Source organism: Xyrauchen texanus, chromosome 34 (assembly GCF_025860055.1).
Source record: "Xyrauchen texanus isolate HMW12.3.18 chromosome 34, RBS_HiC_50CHRs, whole genome shotgun sequence".
In the NCBI taxonomy this organism is placed as follows: Eukaryota; Metazoa; Chordata; class Actinopteri; order Cypriniformes; family Catostomidae; genus Xyrauchen; species Xyrauchen texanus.
In genome coordinates, this window is record NC_068309.1 from 39,853,004 (window position 1) to 39,877,813 (window position 24,810).

General features: G+C 40.8%; 1 protein-coding gene across 4 annotated transcripts in view; it reads right to left on the minus strand.

Annotated features, from left to right (window-relative positions):
• Window positions 1–24,810, minus strand: part of camk2a (calcium/calmodulin-dependent protein kinase II alpha) — a 234,142-nt gene that overhangs the window by 92,754 nt on the left and 116,578 nt on the right. For all 4 annotated transcript variants that reach the window (XM_052103734.1, XM_052103733.1, XM_052103732.1 and 1 more), the window contains exon 13: window positions 10,718–10,758. In XM_052103734.1, the coding sequence (XP_051959694.1) occupies window positions 10,718–10,758 (41 nt within the window). The remainder of the gene's footprint in view (window positions 1–10,717; window positions 10,759–24,810) is intronic.

Consider the following 24,810-nt stretch of genomic DNA (forward strand, 5'->3'; position numbering starts at 1 on the left):
GGAGCCAAATATGAAAAGGATCTAACTCCTTTTGTGGATTTTGATATTCTAGGGACTATTAACAGGACAGAATTTTGCGATCGTAATGAACGTGATGGAATACAGCATGGTAGATGTTCACTTAAGTACCTCGGAGCTAGATCATTCAAAGCTTTGTACGTAGATAACAGAATTTTATCTTCATTGATACACTCTGCTTATTTGGCAAATTGTGAAATCTCGTCAGGTTTTGGAGAATTGTGAAATCTCATCAGGTTTTAAAAAATTATAAAGTTGGATATCGTCGGCATAACAGTGGAAACTTATTCCACGATTCCTGATAATATCTTCTAGGGGAAGCATATACAAGGAGAAAAGCAGAGGCCCTAAAACTGATCCCTGTGGCACACCATATTTTATTTTTGTTTGGTTTGACAATTCCTCATTTACATAGACAAAGTGGTAGTGTTCTACTAAATAGGACCTAAACCATGCTAATGCAACTCCACAAATGCCAACATAATTCTCTAGCCTATTCAAGAGAATGTCATGATCTATTGTGTCGAATGCAGCACTAAGATCTAAAAGCACTAGAAGTGAAATACAGCCACGATCAGATGATAAGAGCAAGTCATTTGTAATTCTGATAAGTGTAGTCTCTGTACTGTGATGAGGCCTAAATCCTGACTGAAATTGTTCATATATACTATTTCTCTGTACAAATTAACATTTTTGGAGGATACTACTTTTCTAGTATTTTCAACATAAATGGGAGATTTGAAATCGGCCTATAATTAGCCAGTTCTCCAGGATCAAGTTGTGGCTTCTTAATAAGCGGCTTGATAACTGCCATTTAAACATTTATTGGGACATGTCCTAAGGATACCGAGGAGTTAATTATATTAAGAAGAGGTTCTGAAATTAAAGGAAATACCTCTTTTAAGAGCTTAGTTGGTATTGGATCTAACAAACATGTTGTGGCTTTTGATGTTTCGATAAGTTTTGTTAGCTCTTCATGACCTATGAGAGTGAAGGATTGAAGTTACACATGAGGAAAATTATGAGACACTATTTTCTGAGGTGCTATGACAGATGATTGCATATTTAAAATTTTATTTTTGATCATTTCATTTTATCAGTAAAGAAATTCATAAAGTCATTACTCTTGTGCTGCACCGTAATATCTGGTTCTGTTGAGGCTTTATTCCTAACCAATATAGCCACACAAATTAATAAACACCTAGGATAGTTGTTGTTATTTTCTATGAGTTTACTAACATATGCTGACCTGGCTGCTTTTAGTCCCTGTCTGTAGCTACAGACACTATCCTTCCATGCACCTGGAAATACTTCTAATATTGTATTCTTCCACATGCGCTCCATTTTCCAAGATGCTCTCTTGAGAGCATGAGTGTGATCAGTGAACCAAGGTACAGGGCGTATTTCTTTATTCAGGGCTCATTTTGTTTAATCGAGGGGAGGCGACACTATCAAGAGTGCTAGAGATGACTTTATTTATATTTTCTGTTATTTCATCAGGTTCTTCTAGGCTTTGGGGTTTACCAAGTGTATGAGATAGATCTGGAAAATTATTAGTGAAGCTATCTTTAGTAGTCGAAAGAATAGTTCTACCTGAATGATAGCGTGGTGTAGATTGAATAACATTAGCTTATCGCAGCATACAAGATACAAAGTAATGATCTGAGATGTCATTGCTCTGCTGCAGAATTTCTATATTATAAACATCAACTCCATATGACAGAATTAAATCTAGTGTATGATTATGGCGATGAGTTGGTCCTGTCACATTTTGTTTGACTCCAAGAGAGTTGAGAATATCAATAAATGCTAATTCCAATAGGTCATTTTCATTATCTATGTGAATGTTGAAGTCACCAACAATTAAAGCTCTATCTACTGTAACTACAAGATCTGATAAAGAATTTGCAAATTCACCAAGGAAATCAGAATAAGGCCCGGGTGATCTATATACTGTAACAAGGGTAAAATATTTATTTTTATGTATATCTAACGGTGTCACATTAAGCATTATTAGTTCAAAAGACTTAAATTTATATCCTGTCCTCTGAGTAACACCAAAACTTCACTGTAGATTGTAGAAACACCTCCTCCTCAACCCTTCAGACAAGGCTCATGTTTATAACAATAACCTGGGGTAGTCAAACAGAGCGCATCCAAACTATGATCTGTAATAATTTTATATACAACTAGTGCTTTGGTAGAATGAGATCTAATGTTTAGTAGCCCTATCTTTATATGATGTTTAACTTTAATTTGTTTGTTTTGTTCAAGTTTGACCTTAATCAAATCTTTTCTAAATTACTTAGTGAGTGGTTTTGTGTTTGGTAGTTCGGGGGACAGACACAGTCTCTATGAGATATCTAGGTGGTACAGTCGCTATGTGTTGTAGTATATGTGAACTGTGTGACATCTCAAGGCAGCTAGCAGACGTTCGGATTAGCCATTTTGTCTGCTTCCTGACCTGGGCCCCAGTTAGTTACTATCATTATTAAGGCTATGAGCCAAACTACTAGAGGGGAGAGCGCAACCTTCCAAGGAGGGATGGAGTCTGTCTCTCTTTAGCAGGTCAGGTCTACCCTAAGAACTCTTAAAATTGTCTATAAATCCTATTCTATTCTCCAGACACCACTCAGACAGCCATTCAGTGACACTAATCTACTATAAACCTCATCACTACGATGATCAGGGAGGGGACCAGAGCATATCACAGTGTCTGACATCTTTGCAAATCCCCTTTAACATTATCTTTAGTGATCTCCGACTGGCGAAGCCGGACATCTGAGACATCACTAAAAATAGTGGCTGGAGTCTCTATTTCCACGTTCCTTACAATAGAATCACCAATAACAAGGACTATTTCAACATGATTCTCAGTGGGCGCATCACTGAGTGGGGAGAATAGATTGGAAACCCTAATAGGAACGGGAGAGTGGTGTCGCATTGCTGAGCTAGTATGCCGCCGAGATGTCATCCAAGCACCCTGCTGTGGGGGCTTTACAGCCAGAACCAAAGTGTGCGTGTTTCTATCTGTACTGCCCGCATACGGAGCAGTATCTACAGACTTCTCTTTCTCACTGACCTCCACTAGTGTTCGGATGCGGGTCTGTAACTCATTAACCTTCTCTAATTCCTACATTTATCACATGTGAATCCCTCACTACTAATGGAAGAGGGTATTGTAAGTATGTGACATACAATGTAGGAAGAAATAACATGACTTACCACAGATGTTTGTTGTTTGTTCCTGAGCGGTTAGGGTTTGAGATTGTTGTCAATCCCTCACGCAATTGTTTGTTGTTGTTGGTTGTTCTTGATAAGCAGTGCTTTTAGATCAATGCAATATTCAGTGTAACAGAGGAGAAAAACATGTGCGTGCTGAAAAATGCATGCAGTTTAATCGCAATAAAAATAGAAAGCGGATACACATGGAAAATGCACGCAGCTGAATCGCGATAAGAGAATAATTCAGGGCAAAACCCGATGCACACTGAAAAATGGCAGCTGTTAAGGATTATAGGCTGAAAACAGATATATAAGTGATGCTAAAAAAACTAGCAGGCTACAAACACAGACTCAAGCTAGGTGCCAGCAGCAACAGGTAAAATACACAAAGATGAAACAGTAGAAAAGGAGAAACACCCGAAACACACAGTAAAATAACAAAGTAGAACATATGAGAATAAGAATAAGCAATGCTAAGCTGGCTACAAACACAATAGCAGCATTCCGTCAGCAATCTCAGAATCAGAATCAGAATCAGCTTTATTGCCAAGTATGCTTACACATACAAGGAATTTGTCTAGGTGACAGGAGCTTCCTGTCTACAACAATAGCAGCATAGGTAATTAAAAACAGAAAAGAACACAAAATAAATAATTATACATATACGTACATACACTCACCTTCATACATACCCACATACACACACGTAGTGCAAATCTAATACAATCTGTTAAATAAAGAACAAAAAACTGTATATTATGTACAGAGCAAGGTAAGTAATGGCAGAAGTGGATATGTTGGATAATATACATTAAAATTAAAATTAAACTGTGTATTGCACATAATTATTGCTCAATGGGGCAATTGAATTGTTCATTAGATGGATGGCCTGAGGGAAAAAACTGTTCCTGTGCCTGACGGTTCTGGTGTTCAGAGCTCTGAAGCACGGCCAGAAGGCAACAGTTCAAAAAGGTAGTGGGCTGGGTGAGTGGTGTCCAGAGTGATTTTACCAGCCTTTTTCCTCAATCTGGAAGTGTATAGTTCTTGAAGGGGGGGGCAGGGGGCAACCAATAATCCTCTCAGCAGACCGAACTGTCCTTTGTAGTCTTCTGATGTCTGATTTCGTAGCTGCACCAAACCAGACAGTTATTGAAGTGCAGAGGACAGACTCAATGACTGCTGAGTAGAACTGTTTCAGCAGCACTGGTGGCAGGTTGAAATTACTCAGCTGGCGAAGGAAGTATAACCTCTGCTGGGCCTTTTTCACAATGGAGTCGATGTGTATCTCCCACTTCAGGTCCTTTGAGATGGTAGTGCCCAGGAACCTGAATGACTCCACTGCTGCCACAGTGCTGTTTAGAATGGTGAGGGGGGACAATGTTGGGGTGTTCCTCCTAAAGTCCACAATCATCTCCACTGTTTTGAGCGTGTTCAGCTCCAGTTTGTTTTGACTGCACCAGAAAGCCAGCCGTTCAACCTCCTTTCTGTATGCAGACTCATCATCATCTCGGATGAGGCCGATGACAGTGGTGTCGTCTGCAAACTTCAGGAGCCTGACAGAGGGGTCCTTGGTGGTGCAGGCATTGGTGTACAGGGAGAAGAGTAGTGGGGAGAGCACACATCCCTGGGGGGCACCAGTGCTGATGGTACAGGTGGTGGAAGTGAATTTTCCCTGCCTCACAAGCTGCTGCCTGTCCGTCAGAAAGCTGGTAATCCACTGACAGGTAGAGGTGGGAACAGGGAGTTGGTTTAACTTAGTCCGGAGTATATCTGGTATGATTGTGTTGAAAGCCGAGCTGAAGTCCACAAAAAGGATCCTTACGTATGTCCCCGGTCTGTCCAGATGTTGCAGGACGTGATGCAAACCCATGTTGACTGCATCATCCACAGACCAATTTGCTCGATAAGCAAATTGAAGGGGGTCCAGAAAGGGTCCAGTGATGTCCTTCAGGTGGGCCAACACCAGTCTCTCAAATGACTTCTTGACCACAGGTGTCAGGGCGACAGGTCTGTAGTCATTAAGTCCTGTGATTTTAGGTTTCTTAGGGACGGGGATAATAACGGAGCATTTGAAGCAGCATGGGACTTCACACTCCTCCAGTGATCTATTGAAGATCAGTGAAGATGGGGGCCAGTTGGTTAGCACAGGAACGAAGGCAAGCTGGTGAGATGCCATCTGGTCCTGGAGCCTTCCTTGATCTTTGCTTCCGAAAGACACGGCACACATCATTCTCACAGATCTTGAGTGCAGGTAGTGTAGCAGGAGGGGGGAGGAGGGGGGTTGCAGGAGGTGTTAATGGTTGTGTGAAATGAAGGTCCGAGTGCATGTGGGGTGTGAAATCGGGCCTTTCAAATCTGCAGTAAAACACATTCAGGTCGTCAGCCAGTTGTTGGTCCGCCACAGGGTTGGGGGTAGGAGTCCTGTAATTAGTAAGTTGTTTCAGGCCACTCCACACTGATGCAGGGTCGTTAGCTGAAAACTTGCTTTTCAGCTCCTCAGAGTAGCTTCTTTTAGCCACTCTGATTTCCTTATTCAGCGTGTTCCTGGCCTGATTATACAAGACTTTATCCCCACCCCTGTAAGCCTCCTCTTTGGCATGACGAAGCTGTCTGAGTTTTCCTGTGAACCATGGTTTATCATTGTTGAATGATAAAAATGTCCTAGTAGGGATGCACATATCCTCATAGAAACTGATGTATGATGTAACAGTATCTGTGAGCTCGTCCAGGTCTATAGCTGCAGCTTCAAAAACACTCCAATCAGTGCAGTCAAAGCAGGCTTGTAGTTCCAGCTCTGCTTTCATTAGTCCATCTCCTTATAGTCCTTACAACTGGCTTTGTTGATTGTAATTTTTGCCTGTATGTCGGGAGAAGATGAACCAGACAGTGATCAGAGAGTCCCAAAGCTGCACGTGGGACAGAGCGATATGCATCCTTTAATGTTGTATAGCAGTGATCCATGACAATACAACATGGCGCCACAGATGGCTGCCTCGGTGTGGAGCTCTCCAATTCTTTTGTTGTTTTTGTTAGTTTTTCCTGTGTTTAGCAATCTTTTACCAATCAGTTTTAACAGGGACGAACTGCTGAACATTCGGCAGCACATACCAGATAATCTTTTCCCGGTTTTTCAATATTCGGACGGTTTGCTGGACATTTTAGTTGGAGGCGCTGATGTGTTGTTTAGATGCGCTACGAGACGCAGACGAGGGAGATGAGCTGGCGCGCTGCTTAAACTCCGTCAGCGCGGCGTTCGAACAGCACTTCATCTCGCAAATCTCCGCTCTCTTCCCAACAAAACGGACGAACTACATCTCCTCACACATACTAATAAGGACTTTTCAAACTCTGCTGCACTGTGCTTCACTGAAACCTGGCTGAGTGAAGCCATTCCGGACAGCGCATTACATCTGCCAGGCTTCCAGCTGTTCAGAGCGGATCGCATCGCAGAATTAACGGGGAAAACGAGAGGCGGTGGAACATGCTTTTACATCAACGAAAGTTGGTGTACAGATGTAACAACACTTGTTATTTCTGGTGCGGCACAAACAGTCACTTAACCCAACATGTCAGGGGTTGCGTTAAATGAAAATTCCAAATTAAATGTCCATTATTTTTGAGAGATTAAAAAAAGAAACAAGAAAATCACTTTGACCTAGTACATCAGTTTTGGCTTCTCTCTCTCTCTCTCTCTCTCTCTCTCTCTCTCTCTCTCTCTCATATACACACACTCCCTGTGTACCCTGTTTATTCCCAGGTATTACAATGGATTAATTAAGATGTCTTTTAGCAGGCGCCATCACCATATACTGTACACCTAGTAATATTTGTTTCTTTTGATCATTTGTGTTAAAATTTCAGACGGTCTCTGATTTAATGACCGTATACATCACACAAAAAAAGTATAACAAAAAGAAATAAAAAAAAATGGGGCATCATTTCTGTTAATTATACTTGAATTTAACTTCCATAAGTGCAAATATTACATTTACAGCAGTATTATTAGTTATTTTATTGGAGTATGTGTATTAACTGAGCTTCAGAGATGTGTGTGCTTCTTATCGGTGACACTTTGTGGAACTTTTTCAGGCACACTGGAAAAAATTCCATGAACTTGTGCATATGCTGTATGTATGTGCTTTAATCAGCAACATTTAAAAATAACTTGTCTTATCACAGTGATTTATACTGACAGTAAAATCTTTCACCCTAGAACTCAATGGTTTCACCATGCTAGTGCATGAGGAGTCAACAAAATATATCATATAGGCTTATCTACTGATATGTTTTTGACAATATAACGGATGCTACAGAACCGAATGTAGCCCTAGTACTTCTAAAATTAAAACAAGTATGATGGATAAAAATAGATCAAAACAGAAACTCAGTCCATCAGAGTGACAGATGTTTTCTAGCATAAACTCTGAATGTGATGCCACACACAAACATCCATAATAATTTAACCCTCCTATGGTCCTCGGCCCTTTTTGACTGGAATAAATTTTTATGATATAATAAAAATTGTTTTCTTTCTCCGAGCAGTAAAAGACTTTGTGACTTTTCCTCCACTTGCCATCTGAACATGTAAACAATTTTTGGGCATGATTCGATAAGTCTAAGTGGTTGTAAAAAAAAAAAGGCATGCACACACACACACACACACACACACACACACACACACACACACACACACACACACACACACACACACACACCAAGAGACATTAAAACCAGAATGGTATACAAAAAATGCATTAAGAAATTGTGACATATAATACTGTTCTTACAGGTTTTTTTATTGTTTACTGTTTATTTTTTATGCATTTATTGTTCTAGTTCACCTCACTGACTTGGAAATGTTTTCTAAATAAATTTTTGATATAGAAAATTTGAAATTGCAAAATGTTTACTCTGATTCTTCTGTTTTATACTCATAAATTCATAAATATATGAATTAATATATTCATTTTCACAATTTTGCAGTTCATTTGTTTGAACTGCAAAAACATCCTGGTTACTTTTGTAACCTCCATTCCCTGATGGTGGGAACGAGACTTTGTGTCGATGTAGTGACACTAGGGGTCACTCTTGAGAAACACCTCTGATCTTTGATAAAAGGCCAATGGGAATTGGCGAGTGGTATTTGCATGCCCCTCCCCCAGACATATGTGTATAAAAGGAGGGTGCATGCATAACGCTCATTAGGTTTTGTGCAGGGTAGCCGAGAATAAGGTCCAGACTATTTCAGCGGTAGTTCAGCGCTGTGGCAGGAGCGACACAATGTCTCGTTCCCTCCATCAGTGAACTTAGGTTATGAAAGTTACCACGAAGTTCCCTACCTGGCACTCACTCGCCGTTGTGTCGATGTGGGGGGGGGGTGTCACTCCCAAGGAGAAGACACCGCAGACACTATACCCTGCCCAGAGAGAGAGGGGAGGGGGGGATTAAGTGGAAATACATCACATGGTCTTGCTGAGTCTAATCGGAAGTATGTCATGTGGAGAAGTCCCATGGTAGGTCCAACCCAATGCTGGAGAGTTTGCTAACCAGGAAACGTTTTTCAGCAGAAATACATTGCTAGGGGTTGCCTATAGGGAACTAACACATGTGGAGCACCTGTCCTTGCATGGGGCATAGTTAGCACAAGTACTGGGCTACATTTTATTTCTCTGAAAAATAAAATGAAAAGGGAACAAAAGATTCTTCATCTCGAACAGGTTCAGCCACAGGTGCCGCTCCTGGACCAACAACATGGACATCGTCCACCTGAGAGACCATGCCATAACTTTTATTGCCCGGAAGGCAAGGTCGATAACCGAGGACAGCTCCTGCATCAATGCCAGGGCAGAACTACCCTTGTGCAGTTCTTTCAGCACCTTGGCTTGGTGGAACTGCAGGAGAGCCATGACTGGTGGCACCATAGGCTCTATTCGTCAGGGAAGACATGAGCCTACAGGCCTTGGATGGGAGCTTCGGGCATCTGCGCCAGGTGGCGGAGCTACGTGGGCACAGGTGCACCGCGAGCGCCTTATCCATCGAGGTTAGTGAGAGCGGAGGAGCCGAGAGAGGCGGGGCACGTCTGTGAGCAGCGCTGCAAGCCCAGATACCAATCATCCAGCAGCGAGGTTTCAGGGGAGAGTGGAGGGTTCCACTCTAGCCTGATGCTTGTGGCAGCCTGGGAAAGAATGTCCGTTATCTCCGCGTCTGCCTGTGACTCGGAGACCAGACCCAAGGGGTGAAGCCCAGCGGAGGTTTCTGTGTCCGACATGACAGGTCCGCTCTCCGATGCTGCACTCGAGAGCTCATCACCTTCACGGGCACCGAATAAGAGGTCGAACTCGGCATGGGCAGCGCCCAGGCACGAAAGACAGCGATCGTGGCCGTCAGAAGGCGAGAAGTATCGACCGCAACCAGGAATAACACACAACCGGAAGGGGATCTTTGAAAAGACACATCTTAAATAAGACGTTCCGATGTGTGCCGCTCTTTTAGGAATATATTCTCTTTTGAGAGGGAAAACTGCTCTTTTGGAATATACTCTCTTTTAGATATGCTGAAGCGCCCAGGGGTGATCTCTGCAGTGCACCAGTGCAGAGACGGGAGAAAGCCGCTGTAATGCGTGGTAAGGATTCAGCAGAGGTGAGGGATGGAAATCACTTGTACAGCTTGAACCATGGACTGTTCGGCTCTGAAGAGAAAATCTAATGAGCGGTATGCACGTCCCCTCCTTTAATACCCGTATATCCAGGGGAGGGACATGCAAATACCACTTGCCAATTCCCATTTGCCTTTTATCAAAGATCAGAGGTGTTTCCGGGCTCTCAAGAGTAACCCCTAGTGTCACAGCATCGACACAACGTCGAGTGAGTGACAGATAGGGATCTGACACTTCAAATCCATTTTAAAAGGCTAAACTTTGACAAATAATAATTTGTAATGGCTAAGTATATATCCAAATGCATAACTTAACATAAATTAGGTTACAACAAGAAATCATCTTTCTAGAAATCAAATTTGGACCTAATTTGAAAGAATAGCGGTTTCTTTCTGTTCTATGTGAAGACCGGAACTATTGTGACACATCAGTAAATGTAACATTACAGTATAATTATAAATTATTATAAGTAAATTTGCTATTAAAAAGGTATTTCTCAGACAAAGCTTCTTCGTCATTTACTGATAAACGAGAGTCCTGCTGTAGGATGGTGTCCATTGTTCACTTGCAGTTTCCTCGTAAATTCAGTTCCCACCAATTTTCAGACCATTTGCAAAGATTGGTACATCTCTAAAGCTATAAATATACAGTATAAAAGCATTTACATTTTAGATGCTTATGATATTGTACATATCAGGGTCACCCAAACATACAAATATCTAGGTAAAAATTTAATGTACAAATAACTGCATACAACTGAGATCACGATTCTAAATGTCAGAGCTCCAGAAAAACACTGCTGATATAATTAAGCCCTACCTTCACACCATCCGTCTTCTTGCTCACTCCACTCTTTCCTCCTGAATGAGAGAAAAATAAGTAGAGGGAAACTGCTATAAGAAAGGGCATAAAAGCCCAGAAAAGCATTACAAAGGGCATTGCACTGGACTGCTCTCCAACAGCTCTGTTGTCAGCTCTGGAGATCTGGTGACTTTCAAAAACAGGTGTTGGGAGTTTTCAGCAGAACATAATCATGTATTCCCAAACCGCAGGGACTGTTCACTTTTAATGACTGCTCAGGATATACATATGATCAGTAACAGTGAGTGATTCTCTGATGTTGGATTCAAAAATCTAGACATGTTTGAGTAATAAAAGAAGTGGACAAAATGTATCCCACAAATAGAAACAGTCAAGATAGGGGCCCTCCCCAAGACTGGAATCCAAGATGGAATCCACACAAAAACTATTCTAGGATGGTATTCCCCACCTTTGATTATTTTTATCAACAACTTTGCTCATTCAAGTTGGTTTCTCTGGCAAGGAGGGTGCATTTCTAGAGTGCCTTCACACTCTGAGCATTGAGAAGTGTAATTGCTCTTGCATGCACCAGACCTTCCAGAAAATTTGCTGGAAAAAAAAAAGATAACAATTGGAGAATTTATCCCACCTGAAATTTTGTGAAAAAGTGCCAAAAAATAAAATGACAGAGAAATACAATAATAGAACACACAGAATTGTATAATAAATAATATCATAAAGTAGTCTATATGGCTTGTGTTCTATATTCACAGTAAGTCATAGAGATACAAATAGAATTTGAAAATATTCACTGCTAATCTTCTTAATTTGATAATAACTTGATAACCCAACAGTCACATTCATAAACAAGTCTTTCAGATCTGACACAAATGAACAATTTGTTCACGAATTAGACATTGCTACTTCTCTCAAGAACATGCCTTGTGCCAGATGTCAAGATGTTTAGTTAACAACCATTTAAATAGTATTTTGTTCATCATACAAAGCTTTCATATGACTTTCATATACTTAGAATATAGCAAACAAGTTCAATAGAATATTGTTTTGGTGCTTTTGCATCCTTTGTAAGATTGAAAGCCACAGTTCCCATTCATTGTACAGAGCAACCAGGGCATTATTTAAAATGTCTCTTTGTGCTCCACAAAAGGAAAGTCATAAAGATTTGGAACAACATGAAGGTCAGTAAATAGTGGCAGTATAATTTTTGGGTCAACTATACCTTTAAGCTCCTGCTGTACATATTAGAAGTTGTAGTCAGACGAGAATAACTGTATATCAGTTTCTGGTGAGCTCTGGTTAAAAATAGACAATGCTATAAATGATGAATGGTGTTCTGGATTGTTTAGAATGGTTTCAACGTGACACCATGTCAGCATTTCATGGCAGGTGGAGCGATCTATTTTAGATCAGCTGGGACATTCCTGACCTTATATCACTTTGTGTGATAAACTAACCAAAATTTACATTTTTATTCACTTAAATCATATCAAATCAAGTTATTGATCAACTACTGTAGACAGAGCACAAATCAAATATGGTGACAAATCAATATCATCAAACTTCACTGGTTCTTGCACACCTTGTGACCAAATGTCATGATTCAACAAGGTTTGATTTTATATGATTTGAGAGTGAATAATGATATGTTTCGGTCTGTTTATTGTGGAGCCAGAATGATCTCAAATGTAATATATTTACAAAATACAATTCATAAATGCACAGCACAATTCACATTCACAAAATCTGATTCATATATTAAAAATACTATTCATAAATATACAAGTGAGGGCAAAAATATTTCCCCAACTGCCCACACAAATACTTCTTAATTTGCATCAAAAAATATTGTAAATATTTGTAAATATTGTTACATTTATTAATGGATAATTGAGCCATTTTTCAATTCACAAATAGTTTTTTTTAGGAAGCCCTCAGCCAATCACACTGAGCTTTTCATCCGCCAATCATAACACGCCTTGCTGAACTCTGGTGGACCTCGGGCATTTGGTAGGTTGCAGCAACAGTGCTCTTCTTTAGGCTTCTATATGGTTGAAAGGCGATACAAAATCAGTTCCAGGTTTTATTCCTTTGTCTAAAGTGCAAAAACTACACAACAGCTTTTCATCATGTTTTTCGTTGTTAGAATAGCCAAATCTATCGGATATTTCTTCCCATTGTTCTCAGGAATTAATGAGTAACTATGGTATGTGGAAACACTAAACCACGATAGAGTGTGCCCACCAGAGCTCAGCAAGATGTGTTATGATTGGTGGATTAAAATCTCAATGTGATTGGCTAAGGAGGACTTCCTAAAAAAAACGCAATTCCTGAATAGAAAAGGAAAGTCTAAAAAATCCACACACAAATCCAAAGCTATCCACCCACATTTGACGATTTACAAATGCAGATTCAACGATTCACAATGAATGCAACAACATTCACAAATGTTTTGATGCAAATTAATTCAAAAACTTGATAGATACATATTTGTAAAAACATTTTGAATTTAAGTGAGAAGTATTTATGTGGGCAGTTGGGGAAATATTTGTGCCCTCACTTGTATATTTATGAATAGTATTTTGAATTTATTAATCAGATTTTGTGAATTGTGCTGTGCATTTATGAACTGTATTTGTAAATATATTCTTTTTGAGATCATTCTGGCTCCATGGTTCATCACAACATGTCTAGAGATTGTTGTTGTACTGTTAAACTCACAGCAAAAAAATAGAGAAAATAACGGATTATTTTTTACTGATATACAATTACTTGAACTGTTATTGCTGCAGGTTAATCGTAAACGTGTTCATAATTATTGAAGTATATTCCAGACTATTGTGTTTGCAATTGTGTTTTCTATTTGTGGACACATAAATTGTGACATAATCCAAATGCAACAGCAAATCGCAAATTACCGTTTGCATTTTCATTTACACAAACGTACAATGTCTGCCAAATTTCAAACTGAAAAGCAAAGTCCATTTGCAATTGCATTTCCCAAGACTTATGAAAAAGCCTATTTATATATATATATATATATATATATATTAATTATTATTGTTAATGCCAAGAACATCCTACACAGTGCATTACAGAAATTGAAGAGGAAAAAGGACTATGAAACCAAAAGGAAAATTCAGATAAACAATTATAAAAGCTTGTACATCACAAATAATTTTACCAATAATTATTGATAATCAATGATCTGTAGATTTGATCTTAGTCAACTATGAAACAATGATTAATCAACTTATCAGATGTTTCACATCTTGCCATATGCTCTACTATATCATGTAATGTAAAAAAAATGCCATAACATTTAGTAATAGAGCATTGTAAAAAAAATATATAATGTTGCAATATAAAGTGCAGATAAAACAGTTTGAAAAGCAATAAAATTGTTAAAATAAAGAAAGTTTCAATTATCTTAAAAGAACAAAATAAACGTTGACTGGTAAGAGATAGAAGACAGCAAGGCACTCTAAAATGTGATCTGTCATCGCTTTGAAGTAAAAACACACCCCACATATAAACTCCCACCCTTAACACGGATTGACAGGTGTCTGTTTAAGGCATTGTAAATGCAAGTGCAAAGGGAATTGCGATTCAATTTGAAAGGCTACATACGGGACATCGAGTGAAATAGCAAATGGGGTAATTGCTTTGCTTTTTCGATATGACGGACATAAATCGTAAGATATGGGAAATACAATTGCAAATGGTCTTTGCTTTTCCATTTGAAATTTGACAGACATCGTATGTCTGTGTAAATGAAAATGCAAATGGTAATACGTGATTCGCAATTGCATTTGGATTGTCACAATTTATGCATCCACAAATAGAAAACGCAATTCCAAATACAATTTGCAAATTGTTTTGAAAATAGTCCAGAATATACTTCCATATGTAGTGGTTTCCATTACGGAAATCTAAACAGAAAAAAACTCCATGTTAGATGGTTTTATGGATTATCAAAATTTTATGTGCAATAAAAATTAAAGCCAAAATGAAAGCCTAATTAGGAATGCGTTGTCCAGAGTGTTAAATGTTTAGAGCTCCTCTGGTCAAATAAGTTACCAGTACAGCATTTTTACAATGATTTAATTTCTGTAAATTTGTTAAAGTGTTGTGCTTTAATTTGGTTGTGTTATAGCTTATTTCCTTGGGTTGTGGCTTAATTTTGTTGTTCTTTGGCTTTTCTGTTGTAGTCGGGACTTTGCCTATATTGTTAGCATTCTTATTATTATTAGGGACTTTAAGCAATAGCTGTTTATTGGACGGCTTTCTGTGTTCTATTGTGCATGCAAGTCTTTAACTTGCTACTTCCTGATGTTGCACTATAACCAAGTACTACGGGAGAATCGCTACTTTATCATCGTCGATACTATGAGACATGTCATGTTTCACAAGAGATAATGCAAATTGAGCACAGTAATCAGCTTAATCATCCATCTCAAAACATGCTCAAAACAACAATATGTTGAATTTATTACCCACGGTTCATTAGAATAGACCTTTAAATGTAAAACAAAATCTATAATATTAGTACTTGATGGGTGTTTAGACTCATTGACATCTTATAAGAGTAAAAACTCAAATTATAATTTAACACTAAAAGCAAACCTTCTCTTGCTGTTTTAAAAGGCATTTGTGACCTGCTCCATTATTTTAAGTTGCATTGATCCAGAATCACATTTTCTCCGATCAAGGAAGATCTCAGCTTTCTAATGATATAATTGTTATGTTTCTATCCCAGAGAGTTGCAGAGATAAAATCGTTTAAAAGATTGCTGTCAGAAAACCTTGAGAAAATGCCTCAGTTCCCCTTCTGTCACTCAGTCAACGTTGTGCGGATTGTAGTGACACAAGCCGAGCGGTTGTGCAGCAGCAAGCTGAGTTCTCACTACTGCTCCACTCACCTCTGCCAGAACACTGCTGTTGGATTTTACACCGCATTTCCAGCTGCTTTCTCCATCTCTAAACACTGTGCCGTCCACACCACTGGGTGCTTTGACAGTGCTTCTGTGAAAGAGCTAATAACCTCTAAAAGAGAGTATTTTCATAAGTAAAAAGCAATAAACAGCAGGCATTGAACGTCCTTTTCAGGACGCGTCTTTTTAAAGATGACTGGTGGTAGCAGACTGGAAGTGTGGCTGGAAGTAGCAGACTCTTCACTACAGCATGAGTTCCAGAACACAGACTTGAATGTGTTTGCTTCTCAGGCCAACCTGGACTCCCACGACATTAATAGCTACACAAATTCTGTTCTGCAACACATTAACAGGTGTGTTGACATGGTAACCATCCATAAAACAATTAAAATATACCCCAATCAGAAACCCTGGATGAACAAGGAAGTCCGACTCCTGCTGAAGGCACGTGATGCTGCTTTTAGATATGGTGACCGGGAAGTCTACACTCTATCCGTGGCCAATCTGAAGATGGGAAAGTAAAGCAGCCAAATACAACTACAAACTTCAGATTGAGGACAATTTTACAAACAATAACTCCGACGTATGTGGACAGGCATCCATGACCTCACAAACTACAAACCAGTGAACAGCACCCAACCTCCCAGACGAACTGAACACCTTTTATGCTTGCTTTGATCACAGAAACACAGAACAACCCATAAAAGTTGAGCTCCCACTTGATGATCTGCCACTCACTTTTTCCTCCAGTGATGTGTGCTCCACCCTGAGCAGAGTGAATGCACAAAAAGCTGCTGGCCCAGATGGCATCCTGGCCAAGTGCTCAGGACCTGCACTGAACAGCTGGCTGATGTCTTCACCAAGCCATTGTCCCCACCTGCTTCAAAACAGCCACCATTGTACCAGTACCCAAACATACTGCTGCAGTGGCCCTCAACGACTTCCGCCCCATTGCTCTTACTCCCATCATAGCAAAGTGTTTTGAGAGGCTGGTCCTCTCCCACCTGAAAACATGTCTGCCCCCAACACTGGACCCATATCAGTTCACCTACAAACCCAACAAGTCAACTGAGGATGCTATCGCCTCAGCTCTTCACCCCACCCTGACTCACTTGGACAAAAATAACACGTATGTCAGGATGCTATTCATTAATTTCAGTTCTGCCTTCAATACTGTGATCCCATCCAAGCTGATCTCCAAGCTCACTGATCTTGGCATCAGCCCCTCCCTCTGCAACTGGACCTTGGAGTTTCTCACTAACAGACCACAGTCTGTTAGGATCAGCAACAACAAATCCTCCATCCTCACTTTGAACACTAATGCACCACAGGGCTGTGTGCTGAGTCCAATCCTCTACTCCCTCTTCACCCTCGACTGCATACCTGAGCATGGCTCCAACTCCATAATCAAGTTTGCAGATGACACCATGGTGGTAGGCCTGATCAGCGGTGACGATGAGACAGCCTACAGGGAAGAGGTACAGAGCCTGGCACTGTGGTGTGCCAACAACAATCTCACACTCAACACCCAGAAGACCAAGGAGCTGATTGTGGACTACTGGCGGACTAGGAAGGGACACACACACACTCCTATCTACATTGATGGGGACGAATTGGAGCATGTGACAAGCTTCAAGTTCCTGGGTGTCCATATCTCTGAGGATCTTTCCTGGACCTACAACACCTCCACTCTGATCAAAAAGGCACAACAGCACCTTTACTTCCTTAGGAAGCTAAGGAAAGCTCACCTGTCCCCCCACATCCTGCTGAACTTTTACCGCTGCACTACTGAAAGTATCTTAACAAACTGCCTCACAGTGTGTTATGGCAGCTGCGCTGTCTCAGACCATAAGGCACTCCAGCGGGTGGTGAAAACTTCCTGATACATCACTGGTGTCCAGCTACCCTCCATCAAAGAAATTCACAATAAACGCTGCCTAAGGAGGGTGAGAAGCATTATCAAAGACACCTCTCACCCCAACCACGGCCTGTTTACTCCTCTCCCATCTGGGAGACGCTATAGGATTCTTCGCTGTCGCACCAGCAGACTCAGGAACAGTTTCTTTCCCTCAGCTGTCAGCCTACTGAACTCTAAACTCAGGCGCTGAACACTACATCCTACTCAAACTACTTATTGTTTTATTAATTTATATATATATGTATATATATATATATATATATATACATATTTTTTTTTTTTTGCACATTCCCTTGAACATTTCTTGCACACAACTTGTACCTCCTGATGCCGCTTGCACTGTTATGGTCACCGGCCATATAAATATATTTAAATTTTATATCTCATTCTGTACAATGCACCTTCAGTTTTATACTACTTTCCTTGTACTGTATTCATAGACATATGCATTGGACTGGTCTCTGCTTCTCTCCATCATAACTTTGCACTCAAAAAAACATATTGTATATACTCACATATTTTATATATATATATAAACATATTGCTATTTGCACTTCTGGTTAGATGCTAACTGCATTTCATTGGCACTGTACTTGTATTTTGCACAATGACAATAAAGTTGAATCTAATCTAATCTAAAAAATGCTCATGCAGAAACAAATTCTAACCTGCATTTGGCATCAGACTGGTTCGCAGCGGTAGACCTGAAGGACGCGTACTTCCACATCTCCATTCTGCCTCGACATCGACCCTTCGTAGGTGTGCGTGCATTCTCGTCATATGTCACAACTCCCCGCCATCTCCTCCTTTGGAGTCAGCAGGGACTCAGGTCGCTGCACACCACTCATATCCTGGGCAACCTCAACACAACAGCAGACACGCCGCTGACAAGTCTCGCTCAGTGGAGAGTGAAGGCTCCACCCCCAGGTGGTCAAGCTGATTTGGGACTTGTTCAGCATGGCACAGATAGATCTCTTTGCCTTCCAAGACAACTCCCACTGTCCGCTCTGGTACTCTTTAATGGGGTCCCCTCTCGGAACATACGTGCTGGCACACAGCTGGCCCAGGGTGCTGCGCAAGTATGCATTTACCACATTGAGCCTTCTTGCATTGGTGCTGTGCAATGTCAGGGAGGACAGGGAACAAGTCACCTTAGTGGCTCCTTACTGGCCCACTCAGACTTGGTTCTCGGATCTCACGATCCTAGCAACAGCCCCTCCCTTGCAAATTCCCCTGAGTTAGGACCTGCTTTCTCATGGACGGGGCACCCTCTGGCATCTGTGCCCAGACCTCTGGAACCTCCACGTCTGGCCCTTGGATGAGACATGGAAGATCTGAGTGACCTAACACCTGCAGTTGTAGACACGATCAACCAAGCCAGAGCTCCCTCTAACAGCCAACTTTATGCCCTAAAGTGGCGCTTGTTCACAAATTAGTGTTCTTCCCGGTTTGAAGACCTGCAGAGATGCGCAGTTCGGTCAGTGCTTTCATTCCTGCAGGAGAGGTTTGAGGGGAGGTGGTCCCCCTCCACCTTGAAGGTGTATGTAGCCGCTAGTTCGGCCCAACATAACACAGTGGACGGTAAGTCCTTGGGTAAGCATGACCTGATTATCGTGTTCCTTAAGAGGCTCCCGGAGACTGAATCCTCCACGGCCACGCCTGTCCCCCTCCTGGGATCTCTCAGTGGCCCTCTCGGGCCTTCAGAGAACCCCCTTCGAGCCACTTGATTCAGTTCAGCTCAAGGCCCTCTCTTCGAAGACGGCCCTACTGATAGCGCTAGCATCCATCAAAAGGTTTGGGGACCTGCAAGCGTTCTCTGTTAACGACACTTACCTGGAGTTTGGTCTGGCAGATACCCATGTCATCCTAAGACTGCGACCGGGCTACGTGCCCAAATTTCCTGCGACCACCTTCAGGGACCTGGTCGGGAACCTGCAAGCAAGCTGCCCCGGGAGGAGGCAGACCCAGCCTTCGTTGCTGTGTCTGGTACGTGCTTTGCATATCTACTTGGACTGCACGCATAGCTCTAGATGTTCTGAGCAGCTCTTGTCTGCTTTGGTGGACAGTGGAAAGGGAACGCTGTCTCCAAACTGACTCTGCCCACTGGGTCATCGACACCATTTCCTTGGCCTTCCAGACCCAGGCCGTGCCCACCCCCTTGCGGGTTCGAGCACACTTGATGAGAAGTGTGGCATCCTCATGGGCACTAGCCAAATGCACCTCCCTAAGCAGATATCTGTAGAGCAGTGGGCTGGGCAACACACAATACCTCTGGGGTCTGAGGTTGTTTTGGGCCCTGGAGAAGTTTTGACATGCCTTGACATTTGTGCTTTTTTCAGTTGCTTAAAAACAAGAGACGGCTGAGGAAGTTTGGAATGAACCATCACATCCTCATACGGTTCTACACCAGTAATGTAGAGAGCATCCTGACTGGCTGCATCACTGTCTGGTATGGCAGAACTGCCAGAAACATCATCAGAGGTGAGCTTCCCTCCCTCCAGGACATTTATAACAGGCGGTTTGTGAAAAAAGCTCAGAGGATCATCAGAGACTCCAGACACCCGAGTCATCATCTGATCTCACTGCCTCCATCAGGTAGGCGATATCGCAGCATCAGGAACCGCACCAGCCGACTACATGACAGCTTCTTCCCCCAAGCATTCAGACTTTTGAACACTTGATCTCTCACGATCAACAATCAGCACTGCACTTTATTAATCTTCATCTTATTATCTCACACTGTCAAATACATATATTCTCCACAATATAACTACAGCATATATATTTTTATATACTTATTTTTTTTTATTGTATGTGTAGTCTATATTGTGTGAATTGTTTATTGTACATTGTATATTAGTATTGTGTTGTGTAAGTATATGTACATTTGATATGTAAATTGTGTTGTGTAAATATGTTGTTTATTGTAAATTGGTATATGTCTCGTTACTGTCGTGACTGCTATGTTGCTTGGAACTGCACACAAGACTTTCACCTACTGTTGCACTTGTGTACACAGTAGTGTAACAAGAAAGTGATTTGATTTGACATATTAATGGCTAAAGTCTGATAACACTGTATTCAGCACAAACTGGGCTACAATAATATGTGAGCAACATGTGTGTACATGTTTGTTTTTGAGAAAATAACGTTTATGCATGGTTTTTAAAAAACAAAATGTTTAAGTCATTGAAATAAAGTATACATATGCTAAACATTTGTCCACAAGCTTTTTGAGAACTGGATCTTGTAGCCTAGAGCTACAAAATGATGTGAAAACCATCCTCATCACTCATTCATACAAAACAATATAGTAATTTTACTTTTGTAAGACACTTTTAGTGTTAGAAAGGTCATATGCGAGGAGGCGTGAAGGATCATGAATATTGATTGTAATTCAATTCAATTCAATTTTATTTGTATAGTGCCTTTCACAACACACATAGTTTCAAAGCAGCTTTACAGAAGATCAGGCATTAATATACGATAAAACTAATGTCTATAATGTCGATTAATCATCATTGTGTAATTAGATAAAATACAATTGTTTATCGTGTTTAAAAATAAGTAATTAAATAGTAATTGTATTAATACCCCAGTGAGCAAGCTGAAAGCGACTGTGGCAAGGAACACAAAACTCCATAAGATGTTGATTAATGGAGGAAAAATAACCTTGGGAGAAACCAGACTCACTGTGGGGGCCAGTTCCCCTCTGGCTAACATCATGAATATAATGTAAATATTACTTATGTATAGTTAAAGTTGTGGTTTAAAATTATTAAACTAAGTAAGTGTTAAGGTCAGTGTTTAAACATTGATTTTGTTTGACCTGTAAGATTAATGACCAATGTCTTTGAAGTCCATCCTGGATTAACTGCAGAAGTTCACATAGGTGCAATTGTCCTTGTTAATTGGCTGATGAAGGGTTTTGTTGGCAATTGTTAGTCTATGCAGTCCATTTCAAGATCGTAGTCCATCAATAGACCGAGGTGATGCAGGCAGATATCAGGGATGTGAAACGCAGTTCAACCTGGCCGGTAATTTCGGTGAGGTTCGGTGTGGTCCATCCTAAATCCAAGGTTCAGACAATGGCATATGTCTAATTCACACCTGAGGAGACAAAAGACCCCTCCATGGGCCTATAAATGAGGAATTTGACAGAAAGAGAATGAATGTGAGGAGACTTAATGATCAAAATCAAGTTTTAAGTTAAAAGAAGCAATCTGACTATACATTTTAATTACATAAAGACTGTACTTAAATTTAAACCTACATTACCGTTTAAAAGAAGTCTCTTCTGCTCACCAAGACTGCATTTATTTGATCCAAAATACAGTAAAAACAGTGATATTGTAAACAGTTTTCTATTTGAATGTATTGTAAAATGCAAATTGTGATTTGCATTTTACAAAGCTGAATTTTCAGCATCATTACTGCAGTCTTCAGTGTCACATGATCCTTTAGAAATCATTATAATATGCTGATTTTCTAATATGGGCATATTTAAAGTGCATTTTACTCATTTAACCTGAACACATATTTGGAAGCACAATCTCTGTTGATGATAATGAGGCAGCATAAACACTAGTTAAAATATAATCTAAACATTCATATTATTTTTATATCATATTACATATCATATTTATATCATACAGCATACAATTTAAATACCTGCTTTAGCCAAAACAGCATTTAAACATTACTAAAACTTGCTTATTAGGACATATTTCAAATTTCAATACTCTGAATCCTGGCTGGCAATTCTGGAAACAGTCCCACTAGTAAAATATGTACATGTTTATATAAAATAGCATGTCAACTAATGAAAACCAAATGACTTACTCTTCTGAAATTGTATCCTCAGCTGGATCAAGTCTCTCTTCAAATTACAAACGTTCATTGGAGTCCCGCTCTTCATCACTATCCAGGAGTTTTCTCACTTGTGTATCGTGCTGTCTTTCAAACGCGCAGAAAAGTGAATGAACTCATTTTTACGGCACAGACGGGGGCGTGTACCATTTGTGTTGATCGCCTCAGCACATTACCTTATGAATAGTGCCCTCTGCCCGTGGGTGTGATCACAATAGAGATAATTAGCTGAGCCAGGAGAAACTGTACATCGCTTTGTTTCATACAGATTACAATGCAGGTTTTAAATTTGAATAGTTTTATTTAAAAGTAGACATTTTAAGCTTTCTTTAGACATGTGTTTCGTGTTTGTGTGATAAGTATTCGTGGAGTTTCAGTTCTTTTTTGTGACGTGTTTCAGATATATGCTCGCAAACCCAGAGACTGCTGACAGCTCATCCTTTTTGTTTTGTTGTTATTGTGAGTGTACACAAATAAAAGTAGACCCTTTATAGTCTCTAATGATGTCTTACACTTATCTGTATGCCCCAAAATGACAGAGAATTTTATGCTGTTTACGCTGTAATGACAAAAAAAATCCAGCAGGACGCACCTTCACGTCCGTCGACCCCAGAGGGTTAATTCCCTTTTCAGGAAACTCCATGTGATGTATTTTCTGCAGTACGGTCCCCCTGTTGGCAGATCCGCATCTCCCTTGGGCAGTCTCTCTGCCCCCGGTCGCTGTGTTTGTAGAGCTCCTCCCTTACAAGGTAGGACCTACCACTGCGCCACTTCCACGTGTGGCTTGACAACCCATGTGATGTATTGGCCACATGTTACCTCCCCCCAGCCTAGGCAGGATGTGATCTCCGCAGAGTCTTTTCCCCTGAAAGAATAGGAACAGAAAAGAACGCCTTCCCCAATGTGTTTTATAGCATTAAGATGCCCCAGCCACTTTATGCTCTATGACAGGAAACATAGAGAGAGAAAAGGCTGCGGCTGGCCTGCTTGCTCCCATGATAGTTATGTCACTTGGTCCCACCTCAGGGGTGCTGGAAACATAAGAACTGTACATGACACTTTTTTGGGGTGTTGGGGAGGGTTACGTGCAGCCACTACAGTTGCTTCTAGCAGGCAGTAGCTTGCTTGCACCTGTGTCATCAGTTCACATAACATGTTTGATGCATGCCATTTTTAAATGGAACCCCTTGTATCACTACAATCGACAGAACATCAAGTGAGTGAGAGAAGGGGAATGTCATGGTTACTGTTGTAACCTCCGTGACATGCAAATTCTGTCTGCCAATTTCTCATTTGCCTTTTCTCAAGCTCAGAGGTACGCAAGGCTCTCAAGAAAGACCCCTTGTGTCACTACAATCGACACAATGTCTTGTTCCCTCCATCAGGGAACAGTGGTTACAACAGTAACCATGACGTTACTGATGTAATCTTGGTCCCCTAAAACTAGGGAACAAGACATTGTATCAGTAGCTGAGGCTGTGGGAGCTCCTTCTAGGGGTAATGACCTTGAAACCTTATACCATCATGGCAATTTGATTTGCTGGTGATGCTTTGCACTCCACCCTATGCTTGCGTCATCATGGGCATATAATCCCTGAGCCCAGGGTCATGATCACACCATCAATATTTTTCACCCGAAGCAAGGAGAGTGCATCTCGGTCCCTTGACAGCAAAAAAATCAATAGTGTGGCACAGCTATGCAGAATCTCGTTCCTTCCTTTCAGTAACTTTGACACTGCAACAATAGCTGATGCTGTGTTAAGCCATTTACCATAACGCCGTGCTACTGATAAGACAATGCCCTCTTGCCTACAGAGAACTAAAAAGACATTGCTATTACCACCCCCTCATATTGAAAAATAGGGAGAGAAAAAAGTGGTGGAACAATAAACCATACGGCTGGATGCCTAAAGAGCCATAATGGGTAGTGGTCTTAACACAATGCCCTCACAGGGCAGAGCATGTGTAGTCTCTTAGCCTTGTCTGACTCAAAGGTAGGGAGGAGAGAATGCTTGCAACTTGAGACCTAAAGGTAACAACTTGAGACCTAAAGGGGGTTGCCAGCACTTTGTGCACATAACCCCCTCTAGGTTTGAGAATGGCCATTGACAGGCCCGAACTTTAACAAGAGTTGATGACCTCAAAACGTTTCACAAAATGTTTGACTGATGAGAAACAGAGAACCTGTAAGAACATTTAATATTAGCGCTAGGTCCCAGACCAGGATGGTAGCAGGGGAACAAGGTCTCAACCATCTTGCATAATGCCAAAATATTTAGTGACCAGAGGGTTTTTGTCAACAGAAAAGCCCTCAAGAGGTTATAAGTGGCCGCTATAGCACTATAGAGTGGGTGGGTACATCAGATTTATATA